At 41.0% G+C, this 18,235-nt stretch overlaps 1 protein-coding gene across 1 annotated transcript in view; it reads left to right on the top strand.

Annotated features, from left to right (window-relative positions):
* Positions 1 to 63: 63 nt before the first annotated feature.
* Positions 64 to 18,235, top strand: part of dpf1 (double PHD fingers 1) — a gene marked incomplete at both ends in the record, with an annotated part of 54,017 nt that continues 35,845 nt past the window's right edge. The window contains 6 exon segments of the mRNA XM_083887199.1: positions 64 to 75; positions 79 to 103; positions 106 to 172; positions 14,677 to 14,706; positions 15,579 to 15,739; positions 17,879 to 17,986. Of these exon segments, the coding sequence (XP_083743325.1) occupies positions 64 to 75; positions 79 to 103; positions 106 to 172; positions 14,677 to 14,706; positions 15,579 to 15,739; positions 17,879 to 17,986 (403 nt within the window).

Here is an 18,235-nt window from a genome sequence, read left to right as displayed (position 1 = left end):
GCTGTCACGGAGCGCTGCCGCCTCCTATTGGCTGTTGGCTCCAGCCGCAGCCCCAGAGAATGAATGAAATTGAAATAGCTGCTACATTACATGTACAATACCGGGCTCTGCAGTGTTGCATTCTATCACACTGTATCAAAATGGCCACAGCGGTGCAGAACCCCCTCAAAACGTAAGTACAACGCGTTTCCTTGCTGAGTGATGTCGGTGTGCATGCAGTCAGAGCCTGAGACAATCCCATAGCATTCTCAGCATCGTTACCTCCACATCTGCACATGCAGCACATAGACACAGAATGTCAGTGGATGAAAATCAGCCCCGAAACTTAAGTTCTATGTGAAGGTGGCGGCTGCATGGTGCTCCGTTGTGCTTGGACAAGGGGCGGGTAATCGTGTACTGCGGTGTTAATTCACACGAGCCCCCCGAGCCGAGAGCAGCGTGTGTGCAGAGATATGCAGGAATGTCGGAGGTAGACGTGGTGCTGACCCGGTGCAACCTGCCAACATCACAGCCGGGAGGTGTGCACCTGTGTGCGGGCACGGACACAGAGGGAACAGGTAGATCCGCTCCGTGTGTCTGCAAGGCTGCAGCTTTACCTCACATCTCATATCTGCAGTTTTCTCCGTGGATAATAGCAGGATTTATTATTAACGGAAGGCTTCTCCGTTAAGTTGATTTTTTTTTTTTTTTTTCTGCGATGACCCCTTTGTGCGTTTACGAGACTGAGTTCAACGGAATGCAGACGCCTGCCTCCGCCGCCTGGGATTCCCGGTGTTTGAACACATGCAGATTCCATTAATAAATAATAATAAAAGAGAGTTTCAGAGAACACCACACATTCATCTTATGCAGTTTGAAACAAAGAAAGTCACAGAGCAGGGGCGCACATCTTGATGCTGTGCATAGACATCTCCTGTCTGTCTGTCTGTCTGTCTTTGTCTGTATGTCTGTCTGTCTGTCTGTCTGTCTGAGATGCAGACACTGGCGACATTTCGTGTAAACCCATGAACGACTGTTCTGTTCTTCCCGATTTAAAAGGTGCACTTGACAGCACAGAGTATTGCAATCATAGCTGCTCATTGGGCAACTGTGAGCTGATCTGATTGGCTGTGATGATATTCCTCTGAAGTGAATTTACTATTACAGTGGTTGTTTGTTTGTTTTATTAAGTAAGATTGTCAATTCCTAGGTGTAATGAATGAGTGATAATTGGCAGTGTAATAGGAGGGATGGAGAGGATGGAGAGGCTGTAGTGCTGGATGTCCAGGTTTTAAAGCATATCTTCTTCTTCTTCATCTTCTCCTCTATGTGATGCTTAATGAAGTCTAGCCAGAGTGTGGCCTGGCTGTTGCCAGAGGCCCCCAGTGCTGCCATGCTACACAGTTAAATAGATTGATTTGCATTTGAACATTTTTTTATTTGCAGGATGTTATTGTGCCAGGAGGGGACGAGCCTACTGTATGAATATATCAACTAGTTCTCCATTGTGGTTTCTTTCAGCTTCTCCCTCTCTCGGGGTCGCCACCGCAGATCACCTGTATTTTCAGTGATGCGCATATTTAATATGGCAGAGATTTATTTATGCCCTTTCTCCCTGATGCAAGCCTCCCATTTGTCCAGTCTTGGGACCAACACCAGGAGGACACTGTTTGTGGGCCCCTTGTGGCAGGGGACAATTTAGAGCGTCCAATTAACCAAATGAATGAGGAACAATGGGAATTGGGTACCTTGCTCAGCCCTTGACCTGTCAGGATTCCCTCTGTTTACGAGCCAAGTTCCCTTTCCACTTGCTCTATTTTGCCACAATTGGAATCTGAGACAAAGGAGAAATGTATTCATCAAACAAAAAATGCACATAAATGGACAACATCTCTGTGTAGATGCCAACCTGACACAGAATGGTTTTTACCACACTGCCATTGACCTTTAAATAAGCAGTGTGGTAATGAACATGTCCTCAAAAAAAACTTGCTATTAGAGGCTTACACATTGGGAAGTATTTAAATGTGTTGCCTGTGTGTGTGTGTGTGTGTGTGTGTGTGTGTGTGTTTGTGCAGTGGAGGGTTGATTTGTGCACAACTGCATATCAGTGGATGAGTGAACAGCTCACACTCAGTCGACTGGGCCTTTCCTCGCAGCTCTCAGTCTGTCTCTCTATCTCTCTGCTGGATTAAAGACTCCTTTAATCTCGCCTTCTCCTCTGTTCCTCTCACCATCTCTTATTTCCTCTGCCTCCCATCACCCCTGCCAGCCCATTTTCCATGTTTCCACCTCTTGCCCATTAGTATATTTCTTTACCTGTCAGTTATTCTCTCTCCTTTTCCCTTTTTGGTTTTCAACCATTTGAATCTGATTTCTTAAACTCCACCTCGCATTTATTTACATTCTGAATGAAGGATTGTCACTTTATTTAGCTAAATTAGTCCAGGACAATGATCACTGTGTCCCTTTAAATCCGATTGGGAAGCTTATTCCTAACATTAGCTTTGTAGGGACTTACTGTTGATTTGAATTTAGATTATCTACTAACACAATATGTTTGCAATCTACTGCATATAGATAACAAATTACGGTAAAACAAAGTTTAATTGTAGTTAGAGAAAATGCTACCTCCAAATGTGCAGTCAGTTCAGTAACAGATTGTTCCTATATTTGAAATAAATTGAAAAATAAATAAATATGAAAAGTTTAAGTAGACTTCCTTGTACTGGTTGGAGGGGAAGTTGTAGGTAATGGTGTGCTGTGCTGTGGTTGTGGCAGGACCTATATATTATTCCTGCGTTGCATGACTGAACCAAGCTAAATGAGTTCAGTGTAATAACTGACTCTGTGTGCAAACAGCCCTGCACCATGGCTGAAAGCTGAAACTGCACCCTGAGCATCCACTTCTAGATCTTTCCTCCGTTTTAATCTCTCCTTTTCATTCTCTCAATCCGGCATTTGTGTAGTATCACCCTGGAGAATAGGGACTCGCACACGCACACGCACACGCACACACACACACACACACACACACACACACACACACACACACACACACACACACACACACACACACACACACACACACACACACACACACACACACACACACACACACACACAGACACACACTCTCTCATCCCTTTTCTGCCTTCATATGTGGGAGTAAGCCCGAGGTCTGATGTTTTTAAGGGACTTTTTGCGATTTATTCCATTCATCGTTCTCTTATTTAAACTTTCTGTCTGTTTTACTGTCTCATTGTTGAGCGAGACAGACAGAGAGACACAGATAAGTATTTTTAGCTCTATGACCTATTTCTCCAGTACTACCTAACTGACTGATAGTCAATTCAACTGCTTTGGGAACTTGCATGATTCCCAGCCAGGAAAACTAGTAGGTCCAAGTGTAAAACATGGGAGGGAAAACAGAATGAATTCTCCCCTGCCCTCTCTTCTCCTCAGCATTATTTCCTCTCTCTAGCCATTTATATTATTCCCAGTGTCGTGTCCAGTGGATCTGTATCAGGAGTTGTGGAGGGTGGAGTCTACAAAAACCAATGGCTGGTCCCCTCTGCAGCACTTTAATAAGAATGCAGACAGGGTGGTGGGGGTGGGGGATAGGGGCAACTAAGAAAACACACACACGCACACACACATGCACGCACACACACGCGCGCACACACACACACACACACATGAACACCCAGATACAGAGGTAGGGAATCCATTGCCATAATAAGAGGCCAAGTGCAGTGGTGATAAATCTCACCTGAAGGAGCTGTTTGGAGGCAGATTGCCTCACCCTGATGGAGTGCCCCCAGTACTCACTGCAGCAAGCTATGGGCTATATACACCCACAAATATAGACCAGGATTGAATGCACATCTAAAGACCAATACTCAGCATGCATAAATAGCTATGTGCATATGCATGAGTAATTAGGTCTGTGACCGTAGACAAAAACACATAGGAACCAAAAAACAGGCACAGAGAGGCCTATGATTCAGACTCCAACATAACCGCACCCAGTGGACAACAGGAGAGGTGCACACCACTCCATTAAAATCACACTTAGAGCATTGTTGCATTCTCTGTTACAGCAGACAGACACACACACATGCATAGATGCAGTGCTGTGACAGCAGTTTGAAGAAACTGACGTTGCCCAGCTGGTAGTGTGGCAGATGTCTGCTGCCACACACAGGCCTGTCTGTCCTTCTGTCTGTCTGTCACTGTCACAGGGAGTGTGAGGCCTCTTTCTCTTTCTGACTGACACACACACAGAGAGAGAGAGAGAGGGCCTTAAAAAAGCACGATCACTATCCTTAAACTTGACCAGTTCCTAAGAAATGAGGGTCTGCCTCATTAGGAAAAGGTTTTAGTTTCCTTGAGGACTAGTCCTGGTCCTGACAAGGCCAGTGTTTATGCCAGAAAAGGTCATAGAGAATCAGCAAATAGATACACACCACACACACACACACACAGGCCCGTACCCTAACCATCCTCACCCATAAACAGAGACGACTCTCGAAAGCCTTTAAAGTAGTGAGGCCTGGCCTCATGTCCCGACAAGGTCAAAATGTCAGCACAAAGATAGGTTTGAATCCAAAATGTGTCCTCACAGCCTACTACAGACGCACACACACACACACACACACACACACACACACACACACACACACACACACACACACACACACACACACACACACACACACACACACACACACACACACACACACACATACACACACACACACACACACACATACGTTTTCTATACATATATTACATGTGCACTGTATGTGGGTGGCTGTCTACATGCGCAGATTAGTGAAAGGAAAAAAGACAAATTATTTTCACAGAGAGAGAGAGAGAGAGAGAGAGAGAGAGAGAGAGAGAGAGAGAGAGAGAGGAGAGGAAATTGAATTGAGGGTGGTGAAGATCGGATGGGGGGAGAGATGAGGGAGGAGGAGGAGAGGGAGGCTGAATTGGTTAGGGTGATATTGCATAGTGTAATATGTTGAGTTCAGCCATGGTAGGGCTGGGCTGGGGGAGGGGAGGAACAGTACAATAGTAGGCCGCTTGATATTAGTTCTCCACTGTGGACTCTCAGACAAAGCTGTGTGTGTGTGTGTGTGTGTGTGTGTGTGTGTGTGTGTGTGTGTGTGTGTGTGCGCGCGTGTGCATGAGAGAGAGAATAACTGCACAGATGGACAATGGTGGAGAAGGCAGGTGTGTGTGTGTGTGTGTGTGTGTGTGTGTGTGTGTGTGTGTGTGTGTGTGTGTACAGGCTTAAAAGCGCACACACACACACACAAACGTTATAGCTATAGTCTCTTGCTAACAAATCTAAAGTGTTTAACATTTCAACATACGCTGTGCACTCACCCATCGTGACTCCATTTACACATGGCCTATGTCATTTATTTAAATTCTTCACTCGCACTGATGATTTTTTATTTTATTTTATGTTTTTAATAAAATGATTCCCCATTCTCTTCAGATTTTCCAATGATGTGATTTCACCTCTAGGGGGAGCCCTGCATTTTTCTATTAGGCGGAGAAGCTGCTAATTGATGTGGTTAAGTGCAGGTTAACCATAAATTGCTGCTGGCATTGTATGCATGTGTGTTTAAGCAGAGTGTGGAAGCATCATTGGACTGTGGCTCAGTGTGTGCTGAAGTGGACTGCTGCTGCTGCTGCTGCTGCTGCTGCTGCTGCTGCTGCTGTTGTGAGGCCTGCTGGGGTGAAGGGCATGTGTCATGTGTGTGAATTGTGGTTTGGTTAAGGTTAGGTTTGGGGAATAACTGGTTTTTAGGGGTACGGTTTTTGTTAGGCTGTCCAAATGAATAGAATTTAATGCATGAAAAGAGAGCTGTGTGTTTGTGTGTGTGTGTGTGTCTGTGTGTGTGTGGGTGTGTGTAAAACACAAGCTTCTCTCCTCATTCCATTTCCTCATGTTATCATGATTTCAATATTGTCCATACCATGTGTGTATGAATAGAACTGGTATATATGAGCATATGTCCTCTCTGTGAGTGTATTGATGTCCATATTATTTCCTAGCACAATGATGATAACCTCTGGGTCTGAGGACTCCTGTGGTCAGTGGTAAACTGCCAGGGCTCTGGAAAATGTTTTCAGATTCAACAATTATTGTAATCTGAAATTGTTCTTTATTTTTGAATTTACCAATTTGATCAATTATTCATGGGGGAAATGTATCAGGTGGTCCCTGGAATATTATTATCTTCTAGCATATATCTCTGTGAAAGTGTACAGGAAGTGTACAAGAAGTGCACAGGTGTTCTTTGTGATGTTTCTGAGCCCCTTGCACAGTGCAGGTCTGTCTGTGTGATTATCATCATACTATATATCATGTCTGCCAAGTCTGGACACTTGATAGCTGACTGATAGCTCCAGTTTTTTGGAGAGCTGGAGACACACACACACACATATATATATATATATACAGTATGTATATAGACGCCAGTTCATTATTAGTATTTCTCTCTGCACTTTTGAGTCTGTTTGCTTCCATTCTTGTAAATTATAGCACAGCAAACCTGAAATAGAAATACATGTTGAAAACAGCGAATTACATTTTATGGAATTGTAAAATCAGCTTTCATGTCAGCCACATGGTTTATGTAGTGGTTATAAAGCAGGAGAAGACAAGTGAGTGAGTGAGCTTTCATGATCTTGGCACTGGCTCATGTTTTGACTTTCCTTCCCTGGTGCTTTGGTTCTTAGTTTTCTCTCAGCCTCTCTGTGGTGTGTTTGGTTGGACCACAGACCACAGAGCAGTGCTTTTCCACAGGGAAAATCCTTTATCTACTTATGTGTTTGAAATGTAATATATAATATATTTTCTATATACCATGCATGAATTTATGAATTTTTGCATTTCTTTTCTGTTCTAAATTTACAATTGTTTGTGTATATAAATAATAAATAATTAGAAAAATAAAGGTCAGAAAAAGATGTTGTTTGTCAAAACATACACATATTAAGTTTGTAATAAATACAGTACTTTCCCATCATAAGCAGATCACTTTTCCCTAATGAATTATAGACTAGACACTGGACGGGACATGTGGGTTAGGATTGGGTAAAGAGAAGGAGAAAATAAACAAATGACAGAGAGACAAATAGGACAATTTACAACACTACAACAGAAACAAACAACAAAAAAACCTAAGGCCTGTTGCATGAGAGTAGAATGAATATATCCGGGATATGTGAGAAAGCAAGCATTAACCTCTGCTACTAAGTTCATCTTTGCTTGGTGCCTTGCACAAAAGTGGATTGGTTAATCCAGGTGTAATTTATCCTGGTAAGTGTGTGTTCACGTCTCTTTGAATTAGACCATGAGATCGATCACAGTTTCACTAATCCATGCAACAGCTTATAATGGAAACTTATGAAGAGATGAAACACTTGATAAGTAAAACAAATATATGATACAGTCATTTTTAATAAGATCAGAGACAAAGTCTGACTGGACTGTGGACGACTGGATGTATAAGTAACCCAATATAAATACTTACAGAGCTTATTTTAACAAAATAAAACAACTATTGTTCAGTACTGTTCTATATTTTAAACTGAGGTTCTATATATCAGGATGTAAAATGATGTAAACACGTGTATTCAGTGTTGTTTTTCATTGAATTCTCATCATCATCTAATGTTGTCATGAGGGCTATAGACTTATTTTTGTTACCAACGCCAAGCTGGCAGACCTTTGAAGACCGTCAGCTCCTTTAGCGTGCATTAGCTCGTACGGCAACCACAAATTTACTGCGTTGAAGAGCAGCACTTTTATTTACAGGTCTGCATGGTGATGCAGAGCCTCTCTTATTATTATGCGACTCTCACAAAAGGGAAAATAACTTAAACACATGCAGGGTGACAGATATTGGCTGCGGCTCGCCAATCGTAAACACACATTACTTCCTGCTTCACTACGCACCTTCTCTGACGTCAGACGCAACACCACACACACAGCTCTTCACACACACTTAGCCTGTAACATTGATCTTATCAGGACCAGTAGACCAAAATCTGGTCCTAATGAGGCTGAAAACTCATGTCAGAGGAACGGCCTAAGTTTAGGGCAAATGTTTGAATTGCGGTTTTGTTGATGTTATGAATTAACTGGTTATAGTTAAAGGTTAGAGATAAGGCTTTGTTTAGGCTGTTCAAATGAATGCATTTCAATTTAATATTATAGAGAGAAGAGAAACCCAACAGTTTACACAACACTAACAGCAACACTAAGCATCAGTGGAGAGAAAAAACAGAATAAGGAATCTTTCACACAACCAGACTCAAAGATGTGCAGCATCTGCCTCGACCGATTGGGTTGAAAGGAAAACATGGGGGACAGAGGAGAGGTGGGGGACAGAAAGGGAAGGAAAAAATGGGGGACATGAGGGAGGTCAGGTAGAGACAGAAAGACAGAACAAAGTGACCAGGAGCAGATATACAACAATTGTATCAAGTTATAACTTTATACAGGACAGTTAGAGTCAGTGATGCCATGTTTATAGAACTACAATGTCGTACTGTTTATATAAGCAGCTGCAGAGACTGGTAATAAAAAACATACTGATATCAACATCAATGATAGCATAATAATAAAGGTGTGTGCATGGGTTTTCTCCGGTTTCCTCCCACAGTCCAAAAAAATAAATGCAATATGGGGATTTGGTAAATTGGACACTGACCGTGAGAGTGACAGTGAATGGTGGAATGGTTATTTGTGTCCCTGTGATGGACTGGCGTCATAATAATAATAATAATAATAATAATAATAACAACCAGTAAAACTGATTCTGATATGGAAATAAATTACAATTTACAGTTCACTGTATCTATTTTAATGTAACCACTATATGTATTGGCAGATGTTTTCTCATTGACTTCCTGTTTGGTAAATATCGATGTGCAGAGGCAGCTTGTCAGATGCCCCTTTTCTGTGCAGGTACAAAAGGCTAAAAAAAAAACACATGGAATCACTTTGAATGCTTTACCATCGATATGCAAAATATTTCTATAAACTTATGTTTCATAAAAATAGAAATGAAATATCCACCAACTACAAGTATGAGAGAGCTGCTGGTCTCCACACAATGTCTGCCGTCAACATCTTCTCTGCTTACTATACTATATGATACTATATTATATTACTACTATGCACCATATAATAGTTGGAGAGGATACAAACACAGTCAAGTCAAGTCAAGGAGGTAGCAGTCTGTTAATCTCATCTCATACCACCACCCTCATGGTCCTCATTTTCTTTGCCTGGTCAAGATGTTTTTGAGAGGGTTGTGAGGCTTTTTAGTTTTTGTAACATTTGGCATTTCAGACTAATAAAAATAGCTGCGATTTGCTGTGTTTCAATAACTATTATGGCAAGTTGGGAGTTGCAGTGCTACAAGCTGGATTACTGGGTGGGTGGCCATAGGTGGTGCAACAGACCAAAACCTACAGATTTACCTAAAAAATATTTTTTTTGCTTTGCTCGTTGTTATCAGTGAGGCCAGGATTTCAATTCAATACATTCTCTTAATGTCTGATGACACGTCCTGGTCATTTCATGAATTAAAGCTGGCGTGTGGGTGCCAGATTTTCTGAAACATGGACATTTAGAGATGCTTTTATACACTGTGTTCATGTTCATATAAACACATATACAAATGTTACCGTCCCACCCTTTGTTGAGTTCTATTCACTTTAGTGTGTCAGCAACAGGAGATTAACATTAAGTGAATGTGTGTCTGCCCCGAGCATCACATATAGAAAGTGTAATAGAGTGTAATTCCTACACTGTTCACCTGATTTGGATGTAAATACCCTCAAATTAAAGCTGAAGGAATCGTGACTCTAATCATCCACGATTCTGAATCGATTCATAAACTCCAAAAAGTGATAAAAAGTTTCTATTTTGAAAAGCCACACAAAACACCAGTTTGTGTTATTTTTGTAACTTCTGGGAGAAAAAGGCAACCAGCCTGAGCTTTTATTTTAGTAAGTAAGTTTTTATTTGTTTTGAATGACTAAATGTTAACATTTGTTAGCCTTTGTGTGATCACATTACCACATTATCTTATACAAACTGTATTGTTTTTATGCCATACTATGCATTGTATCAATTTTTGAATCGAGAATCGTTTGAATCGAGAGTCGTTCGAATCGAGAATCGTATGAATCTAATTGGTTGAATCGAGAATCGATTTTGAATCGAATCATGACCCTAAGAATCGGAATCGAATCGAATCGTGAGTCACCCAAAGATTCACATCCCTAGTGTGCAGGTTTTCTCAAAACTGTTTGCAATGCAAACCAATGGAGGACTAGTAAACATAGCTAAGCAGGCACTCTAATGAGCATGTCTGCTGACACCATCAATAATATAATACATGGCTTACATGTCAACATTTATATATTTTTTAATCATAGTTATTGATAGCGAAACTGTATCATCCAGTCTCTGACTGGCTGGGGGAGCTAGAGACTGCCAATCACATGCTGACAGGAGGGATTTGTTAAGCTTTAAATAACACTCTTGGGCCACGCAGTGGAACATTTGGCTAGCAGTGTTGCCTCACAGCAAGAAGATTGCCCTTTATGTTGTTTGTATGTTGTGTGTGCACTGCTTTCTCCTGGTTCTCAGGTTTCCTCACAGTCCAAAAATACACCATATATGGTCACTTTACCAAGTTTTCACATTTAGATTGTGATGAAGTTAACAGGCGCTCACTGCCACCTTTAACTTCACTATCAGAAGTTGGTATTGTTATTGTTGTTGAATGGTTGTTAAAGCATTGTCCGTGTTCCACGAGCAGGTCCTGAGAGAGGAAGGTACAGTTTGTCCCCCATTTCAATAAGAATGGATTATTTTCTGGGGTTTTTAAACTCACAATTCTTGTCAGTGAGCTCAGGGACAGTTTGCTGATCAAGCACTTTTTTGCTGTTGTTACTCCATCAGTGATTATTTTTGTGTGCCAGATATGTGGAGGTGATAGTGAGTGAGTATAGTACAGTAGCAGCTGCAGTCCTCAGCTGCATCCTACTCTGTTACTGCACAGCTCAGTTCTTCCCTGTCCTGCCTCATTACCTGTTCCTCTTAGGATGTCTTTTTTATTTTCTCTCCTCATTTTCCTTCCTTCCTCCTCAGTTTTCTTCTCCCGACTACTCTCTATCCGCTCACCCTCTTCTTTAAATGGAGTTTAGTTTTTCTCCTGATAAAGTCAGGCGGCTCTAGTATCACATTGTAATGAGATTGGAATTTAATTTAAATTTTTTACGGCTGTCAATTACTGAAGGGGGAATTCCACTCCATATTCCAGTGCCTATAACCAGGAGAGAGGTGGTGGTGATGGAGGTATGGATGGGTTTGACGTGAGATGGGTGCTGAAGGAGAGGTGACCTGCTTTCCTCACTCACTCATTTTCTACCACTTTATCCTCACATACATGTGGAGAGCATGCAAACTCTGTTTGAAAAGGCCAGTCAGTTTTTCTCCCACTCTAAATCTCTCTGGAATATTTGAGTTTGGGGCAAGTTTAAGTCAAAGTCTTTTATCCAACATGTTACACATGACATTTTAGACATTATATGTTGGGGTTTGTGGACCACTTGCCATATTTTTTTTAATAGGACCCATGAGCAGAACACAAACATGTGAAGTCTGTTTTTGTAATCCTTTATTTTTACCAGATAAATGTCCAAGAGTGACCTGGACAAGAATACAGCACAACAACATGGTCATAGATTACAGACAAACAGACATAATATGTCTGTTTATACGCAGCACAGCAATCCACCAAGGGAGATTTCCTCTCCCTCCCTCAAACTGACTTGAAAACTCCCCTACAGAGATCAGTTTTTGACAATTTCAGATCAGTCTGTCAGTTAATCCAACGCTGAAGGTGCGGCATATTTAAAATCCCTTTCTCCCAACTTCTGTTCTCACTTTCAGGACCATCATCTTTAGAACACAATGACAGCATTTTATGTTTCAACCTCTATTTGTAAATGAAAACATTTACAAATAGAGGTTGGGATGTTTCTTGGAGCTCAAGTCCAGAGTGGTACAGGCGGCCGTTTCATGTTAATGGTCTGCATGCAGGCAACGGAGAGGCCTACTCAAAACCCTGAAGACAAGAAAAACAAAAAGGACAAGTTATGTCATAGCTAGTATAGCACTAAGGTTAACTGAGGCACTGGGTGGAAGCAGTGTCAGCCACACCCTCATGGTTTACCTGCCACTCACACATGTGCACATTCAACAGGGGAGGGGTGAAAAAAAACCACAATTTATTATTTTAATTATCCCATATACCTATCTACTTCAAACTGACAAAAAATATACTTTCATTCTAATTCTTAGAGATTAGATTATAATTTGTTGACTGTACCAACATCTTTGAGCCAACTGTCACTATACATCACTTTTGCAATAACAAAATATTTGGAACAATATACTATATTATTATTATAATAAATATTATACATTCTATTCAGTTGATCAAAAAAAGATCACATCTCTTAATATGCACACATGTATGCTCATGTTAATATTTTATGTTAGCATATCTTTTTTAATCTAATCTAATAATTGTGTTTACTTAAACTTATTTTAATTTTTATAGTGTTATAAGCAAATGTAACACACCAAATTTTTGTCGGGTTTTGGGTTGACAGAGGCTCAGTGGTTGAGCGAGCCCTCTTCCCTTCTACTCCTGGCTCTGCTACTCTACATGCCGCTGTGTCCTTGGGCAAGACTTTCAGCTGCACATTGCTCCTGACACCTGTGTTGGAAGCATGTGAATGGGTATGAACATGTGCGTGAATGGGTGTGAATGGGTGAATGGAAAAACTGTAGTGTAAAGCAGCTTTGAGTGGTCATCAAAGTTAGAAAAACGGCATATAAAAACAGACCATTTACCATTCACTCAACCACTACCACAACCAACTACACTTGTAAAAAAAAAGTAAAAAGTAAAAGTAAATAATTACAGTTACTTCTCCAAAAAAGTAACTGAATTTGTTACTTAGTTACAAATGATAAAAGTAACTCGTTTCTAGGGAAAATAACTATTACGCTACTTTCAAGTACATTTTAAATGCACAAAGATTTTGGACCTCACCTCCACCCCGTCTTTAACAGAACTTAAAATTCATGTGCATGTTCAATTATTTAGGATAAATCTGGATAAAATGGTTACTTAATACAATAAACTACTAACAGAAACAGGGAGCACAAATCTAAACTGTTGTTGCTGTGGGACCAAGTGATTCTAACCTGGCTACCAATTTGTTAAGCTCGGTCTGAGACAAAAAAAATCAAGGTTCAGTTGTTTTGATTGTGTGGTATTGTCTTTGTCTCCTTCTGTGTTAATGACCACTCATTTCGTGGAAGCATGTGATGCTGAAAGATGTTTCATTAAGTCAGAATTGCTTGACACCGACTTGGAGAAGCACTTCTGTCTAGCGCATAATGTGCATTTAATGTATAAATTGTCCTTTAATTTACGGTAAAGCAATGGCTATACTTCCTCATGAGGAAGAACAGTAAAAAAAAAAAACAACTTTGCCTCTGGGTTTGGAGATCTAGTTGTTTCATGAAAACAGCTTCAATTAGCTAATAATAATTAAAGTAACATGCTGCATTTTTCGCAGTAACGGTAACAGCATTATCATGATTGGAACAGTAATTCATTTGATTACTTACTGAAAAAAGTAACGCCGTTATTTATTTGTTTATTTCTAATGTTGTTACTCCCATCACTGCTTGTTAGATATTAGAGATGGCAGTAAGTCACAAGCAAGTCTCAAGTCTTAACCTTCAAGTCTCAAGTCTTAACCTTCAAGTCTCAAGTCTTTACCTTCAAGTCTCAAGTCTTAAACTTAAAGTCTTAACCTTCAAGTCTCAAGTCTTAACCTTCAAGTCTCAAGTCTTAAACTTAAAGTCTTAACCTTCAAGTCTTAGCCTTCAAGTCTAAAGTCTTAACTTTCAAGTTTCAAGTCTTAGATAGTGAAGAATTTAAATCTTTGTCTTTCTGCCTCATTGCATCAACACGGATGAGTTCAATGGTGCTGGTGAGCCAATGTGAGGTAGCATGGACAGAAACCCTGTGTATCTAGGGGAACATGTCTCCTGGCGCTAAACAGCAGCACTTGTTTCACTGTGCACTTACAACTGAATTTTGATGAAGTCCATCTACTCAGGGTGTTAATTCCATCATCAAATCAGTAACATGTTTTACAAGGATGCTCGATACAAATCCAACAAGTTGTTTTCAGCACTTGCACCATTTTTTCTCTGAGGTTGCAGTCGGTGCTGCTCTGTAACCGTGTGCATGCTTAGCTACAGTTTTGTGTGTCGTGTATAGCAAAGTGACCTTGATGTCTGCTCACAGGAAGAAGCTAGACTGGAGTGATTCACCACAGAAAGACAAAGATAGACAGAATTGGGGAGAACAATGCAAATTTTGAAGGTGTGGCAGTTAAATATGCCACAAAAGAAGTGGATTGTATTCGGAGAAAACCGAAGGTGCGGGAGAGCGAAGGAAAGATGTAAAAGAAATGAGAAGCCAAACAAACCAATAGGTGAGGTGGAGGAGTGACTCACCACACGACTATTTGATTGTATTCTCCTTCTTTTCCTCCCTACAGGCAATCTGGAGGTGCAGTCATCAAGAACAGGTAAGAGGGAGGATGAGAGATGGGAGGGAGAACGGGAGTGAAAGTAGGGAGGGAGGAACAAAGAGAAGAATATTACACTGAATGTTAATTAAACTCACACTTGAACAGGTGAGAAAATACATTGCACAGACTATCAATATACTGTGAGATGTGTTGCTGTACTGTGAGACAGTGTGTGTGTGTGTGTGTTTTAAGAGTCTACACTTACCAGCTCTGCTACACACACACAACACACACACATTTGCTCTAATATTTGCACAGCTATTGCTGTTCCTGACACTGCACTAACATTTATTCATTTGAGCCCTTTATCCCTTAACTTAAATATATTCACTGATATTACAATAACCCTAACCTAACCATAGTTCACAGGTTAATCCTAACTTTAATCACAGCCTCAGAAATTAGGTTCTGCCTCATTAGGACGAGGGATGAGCAGATATGATAGTCTGTATCGTTCTGGACAGATAGAAAAAGTAAAATCCGATAAAATCCAAAAATCCTACATATTGCGTGCTTCACTACACACAGACTGTGGACGTATCAGCAACATCATTTTAGCTGAGTCATGTTGTGGGCTGTTTATTTCTTCTTCTTTATGGGAGAAGACTATTTCTTACACAGTTGGAGAATTATATCTGTGAGTAGCTTGAAAGTGTGTTTTTAAAAGCTACAAAGTTGAAAAGGTATCCAAAGGTATTGTCCCATCCTTAATTAGTACAACAGACAAATACACTCAGACACATTAGTTTTGCTTCCTTGCTGACACTTTATTCCCTCTTTCTCCTTCACCTTTGACCCCTTCGCTTCCTCCCCTCCCTCGTTCTCCTCTCCCTCTCCCTCCTAATCCTCCCCTCTTTCTCCTCCCTCAGTCTTGGTGAGGAGTTTTACAAGGAGGCTATCGAACACTGTCGCAGCTACAATGCCCGTTTGTGTGCCGAGCGCTCAATGCGTCTTCCATTCCTGGACTCCCAGACTGGCGTGGCCCAGAGCAATTGTTACATCTGGATGGAGAAGAACCACCGTGGACCAGGTGTGTGTGCGTGTGTGTGTGTGTGTGTGATACCTGGGCACATGAAAGTGTGTGGGTAAAGCAGTTGTAATCCTCCAATGCACAAGTCTGTCTTGGTGTTGGTATTGTGTTTGCCAGCTGTTGTGCTACACAAATTGTTCTCTCCTCTCATGAGTCCTTCATTCCCTCCTTCCCTCCTTCCCTCCTTCCTTCTGCTCTGCTTGTTTCTTTTCTACCACCATCGTTTCCTGCTCGTGCTTTAGATCTCCTGCCTTCTTTTGTTCAAGTGTTTTCTCATCACTTTTTCTCAGTAACGTCAGTGTGGTTTGGCAGTGAATCAGACACTCCTGTAGGGCAATGATGCATTGCTGGCACCAACTATTCCAGAGAGAATGCACTGTCTGTGGCATCAGTGTGTGTGTGTGTGTGTTTGTGGGTGTGTGTGTGTGTGTGTGTGTGTGTGTTTGTATTTGTAACCTGTTTAGTTTTTCTGGCAAAAACATTGACTTTGTCAGGACCAGTAGTCCTCATGTAGACGAAAAACCTGGACCTAATGAGGTAGAGCCAAATTTTTAAGTTAAGTGGTTTAAAGGGGACATATTATGCAAAACCAACATTTAAATCATTATATTAGGGACTCTGGAGGCCCTATCAGTCGGCAAAGTGTGGAAAAAAGATGACTCACTCATGTTTTTTGTGGTCTTCCGCATGAGTACAGGAGATAAAATACACAATGTTGACATACGCGCTCATTGGAACATTACAAATGCGCTAAAATCCTGGAAGTGGAGCTTTGTCCGTAAAACACACAACAGGGCTGGCGAAGGCAACGGTATTCGAAAACCAGAAGTCCGCGAAAAGTTCTATTCTTGTCTCCAGCAGTGCAGCACAGAGTTCTACACAAACTTCCAGCCTCAGAGGATTTATCTGTCCAGTGGATACATGTTATATATGACGGCAATGTGCCTGCTAGAGCCTGCAAATGATCACTTTTCCAAATGCTAACTGCTGTTAGCTCCCAGTAGCCTCTGTGGCTGATGTCATTTCCTGTCCCTTAAGTTTCGTTTTACTTTTTTTTAAGGTGGACCTAAAGAGATTCTTCTAAACAGAATGTTCTGAACAGGGCTGTTTTGACAGGGTGATTGAACTGCTGTGGTGCTTCATCCTTTTGGTATTTTGACCAAAGTATGTCACAGACATGTTCATTAGGACACCAGGGAACTAGTTTAAATTGGAGAAATAGGGTATAATATGTCTACTTTAAGGATACGATTTTAATCATAGTTTGTTTAAGGTTAGGATTAAGCATTAACTGGTTATGGTTAAATGTATGTTTATTGATTTTTTTAACTTGATTTGCTTGGGACAAAATTTGACTATTCATTAGAAAGAACTATGAATGAAAGTTTCTTATTCTAATTAATAAATACATCTTTTATTGTCTGGAATCCTGTGCATTACCACATACAACCGTATGTTTTGACAATAGTTGTCACTGTTAGAGTGGAAATACCACTTGGTTGATCCAAGAGTTGATAGTTGATTTGAAGCAGATAAGAACCAATCAGGTCTTGAATGCAGGCAAATGCATCATCACCAAAGGTCTCTGACTCTCTGACTTCAATTCAATTCAATTCAATTGTATTTGTATAGCACCAAATCATAGCATACATTATCTCAAGGCATAGTACATAGACAACATCATTAACAGCAGAGAAACCTGACAGTTCACACAATGAGCAAACACTAGGGGGAAGTGGAGAACGCACCTTGCAGTGGGACTCTTGTCTTGTCGATTTGCCATCAATTGGAGATGCCTGAATCCTCCGTGCCAACCCTTCGTGACCCTAAGTGCAGACCCCCGTTGTTGTGACGGTCTGCGTCTCCCTGCCATACACACCCCCCGACCAGGGACAAAGTATTTGTTGTTTGTTACTTTACAACACTGCCATTAGCATGCTAATACACTAAGCTAACATGTGTTAGCATGATGTTCAAAGCATTAGTGAGTTCACCCTCACAGCTAAGGTGCAGCTGGACGTTGAGTCTGGTTTCTTCATGGAAAATATCAAAATAAGCAGCAAACATGCACATGGCAGACTTAAAACATGTTGTTGTTTTTTTTCTGATAATCTATGTATGTATATCTCTGTGTTTCAGGCCATGCACCAGGGCAGTTGTACACATACCCTGCTCGCTGCTGGCGCAAGAAGAGGCGGCTAAACATCCTGGAGGACCCACGGCTCGTACCCATTGAGTTCAAAATTGGTGAGGGTTAGATGGAATGGCCTATTTGAGGAACCATAAACAGCCTAAAACTTTCTCTTCTTTTCTATGTTTTTGGCTGTGCTTTTCTGTTTGTGAGCTGCATAATGTTAAGTTAAATTCTTGGGATGCTGGTCATGGACTAAGGGCCACTGAAGCCTTTGACCTGTCCTGGAATTTGAACCAGCAACCCCGTGGTTAAAAACAATAATTCCCTTGGTTTTGGTTTGCTTTTGTAAGAATTTTCATTTT

This window comes from Microchirus variegatus (assembly GCF_963457635.1).
Source record: "Microchirus variegatus genome assembly, chromosome: 3".
In the NCBI taxonomy this organism is placed as follows: domain Eukaryota; kingdom Metazoa; phylum Chordata; class Actinopteri; order Pleuronectiformes; family Soleidae; genus Microchirus; species Microchirus variegatus.
Note: the sequence above shows the minus strand (reverse complement) of the source record. Positions and strands in the feature narration are given on the sequence as shown.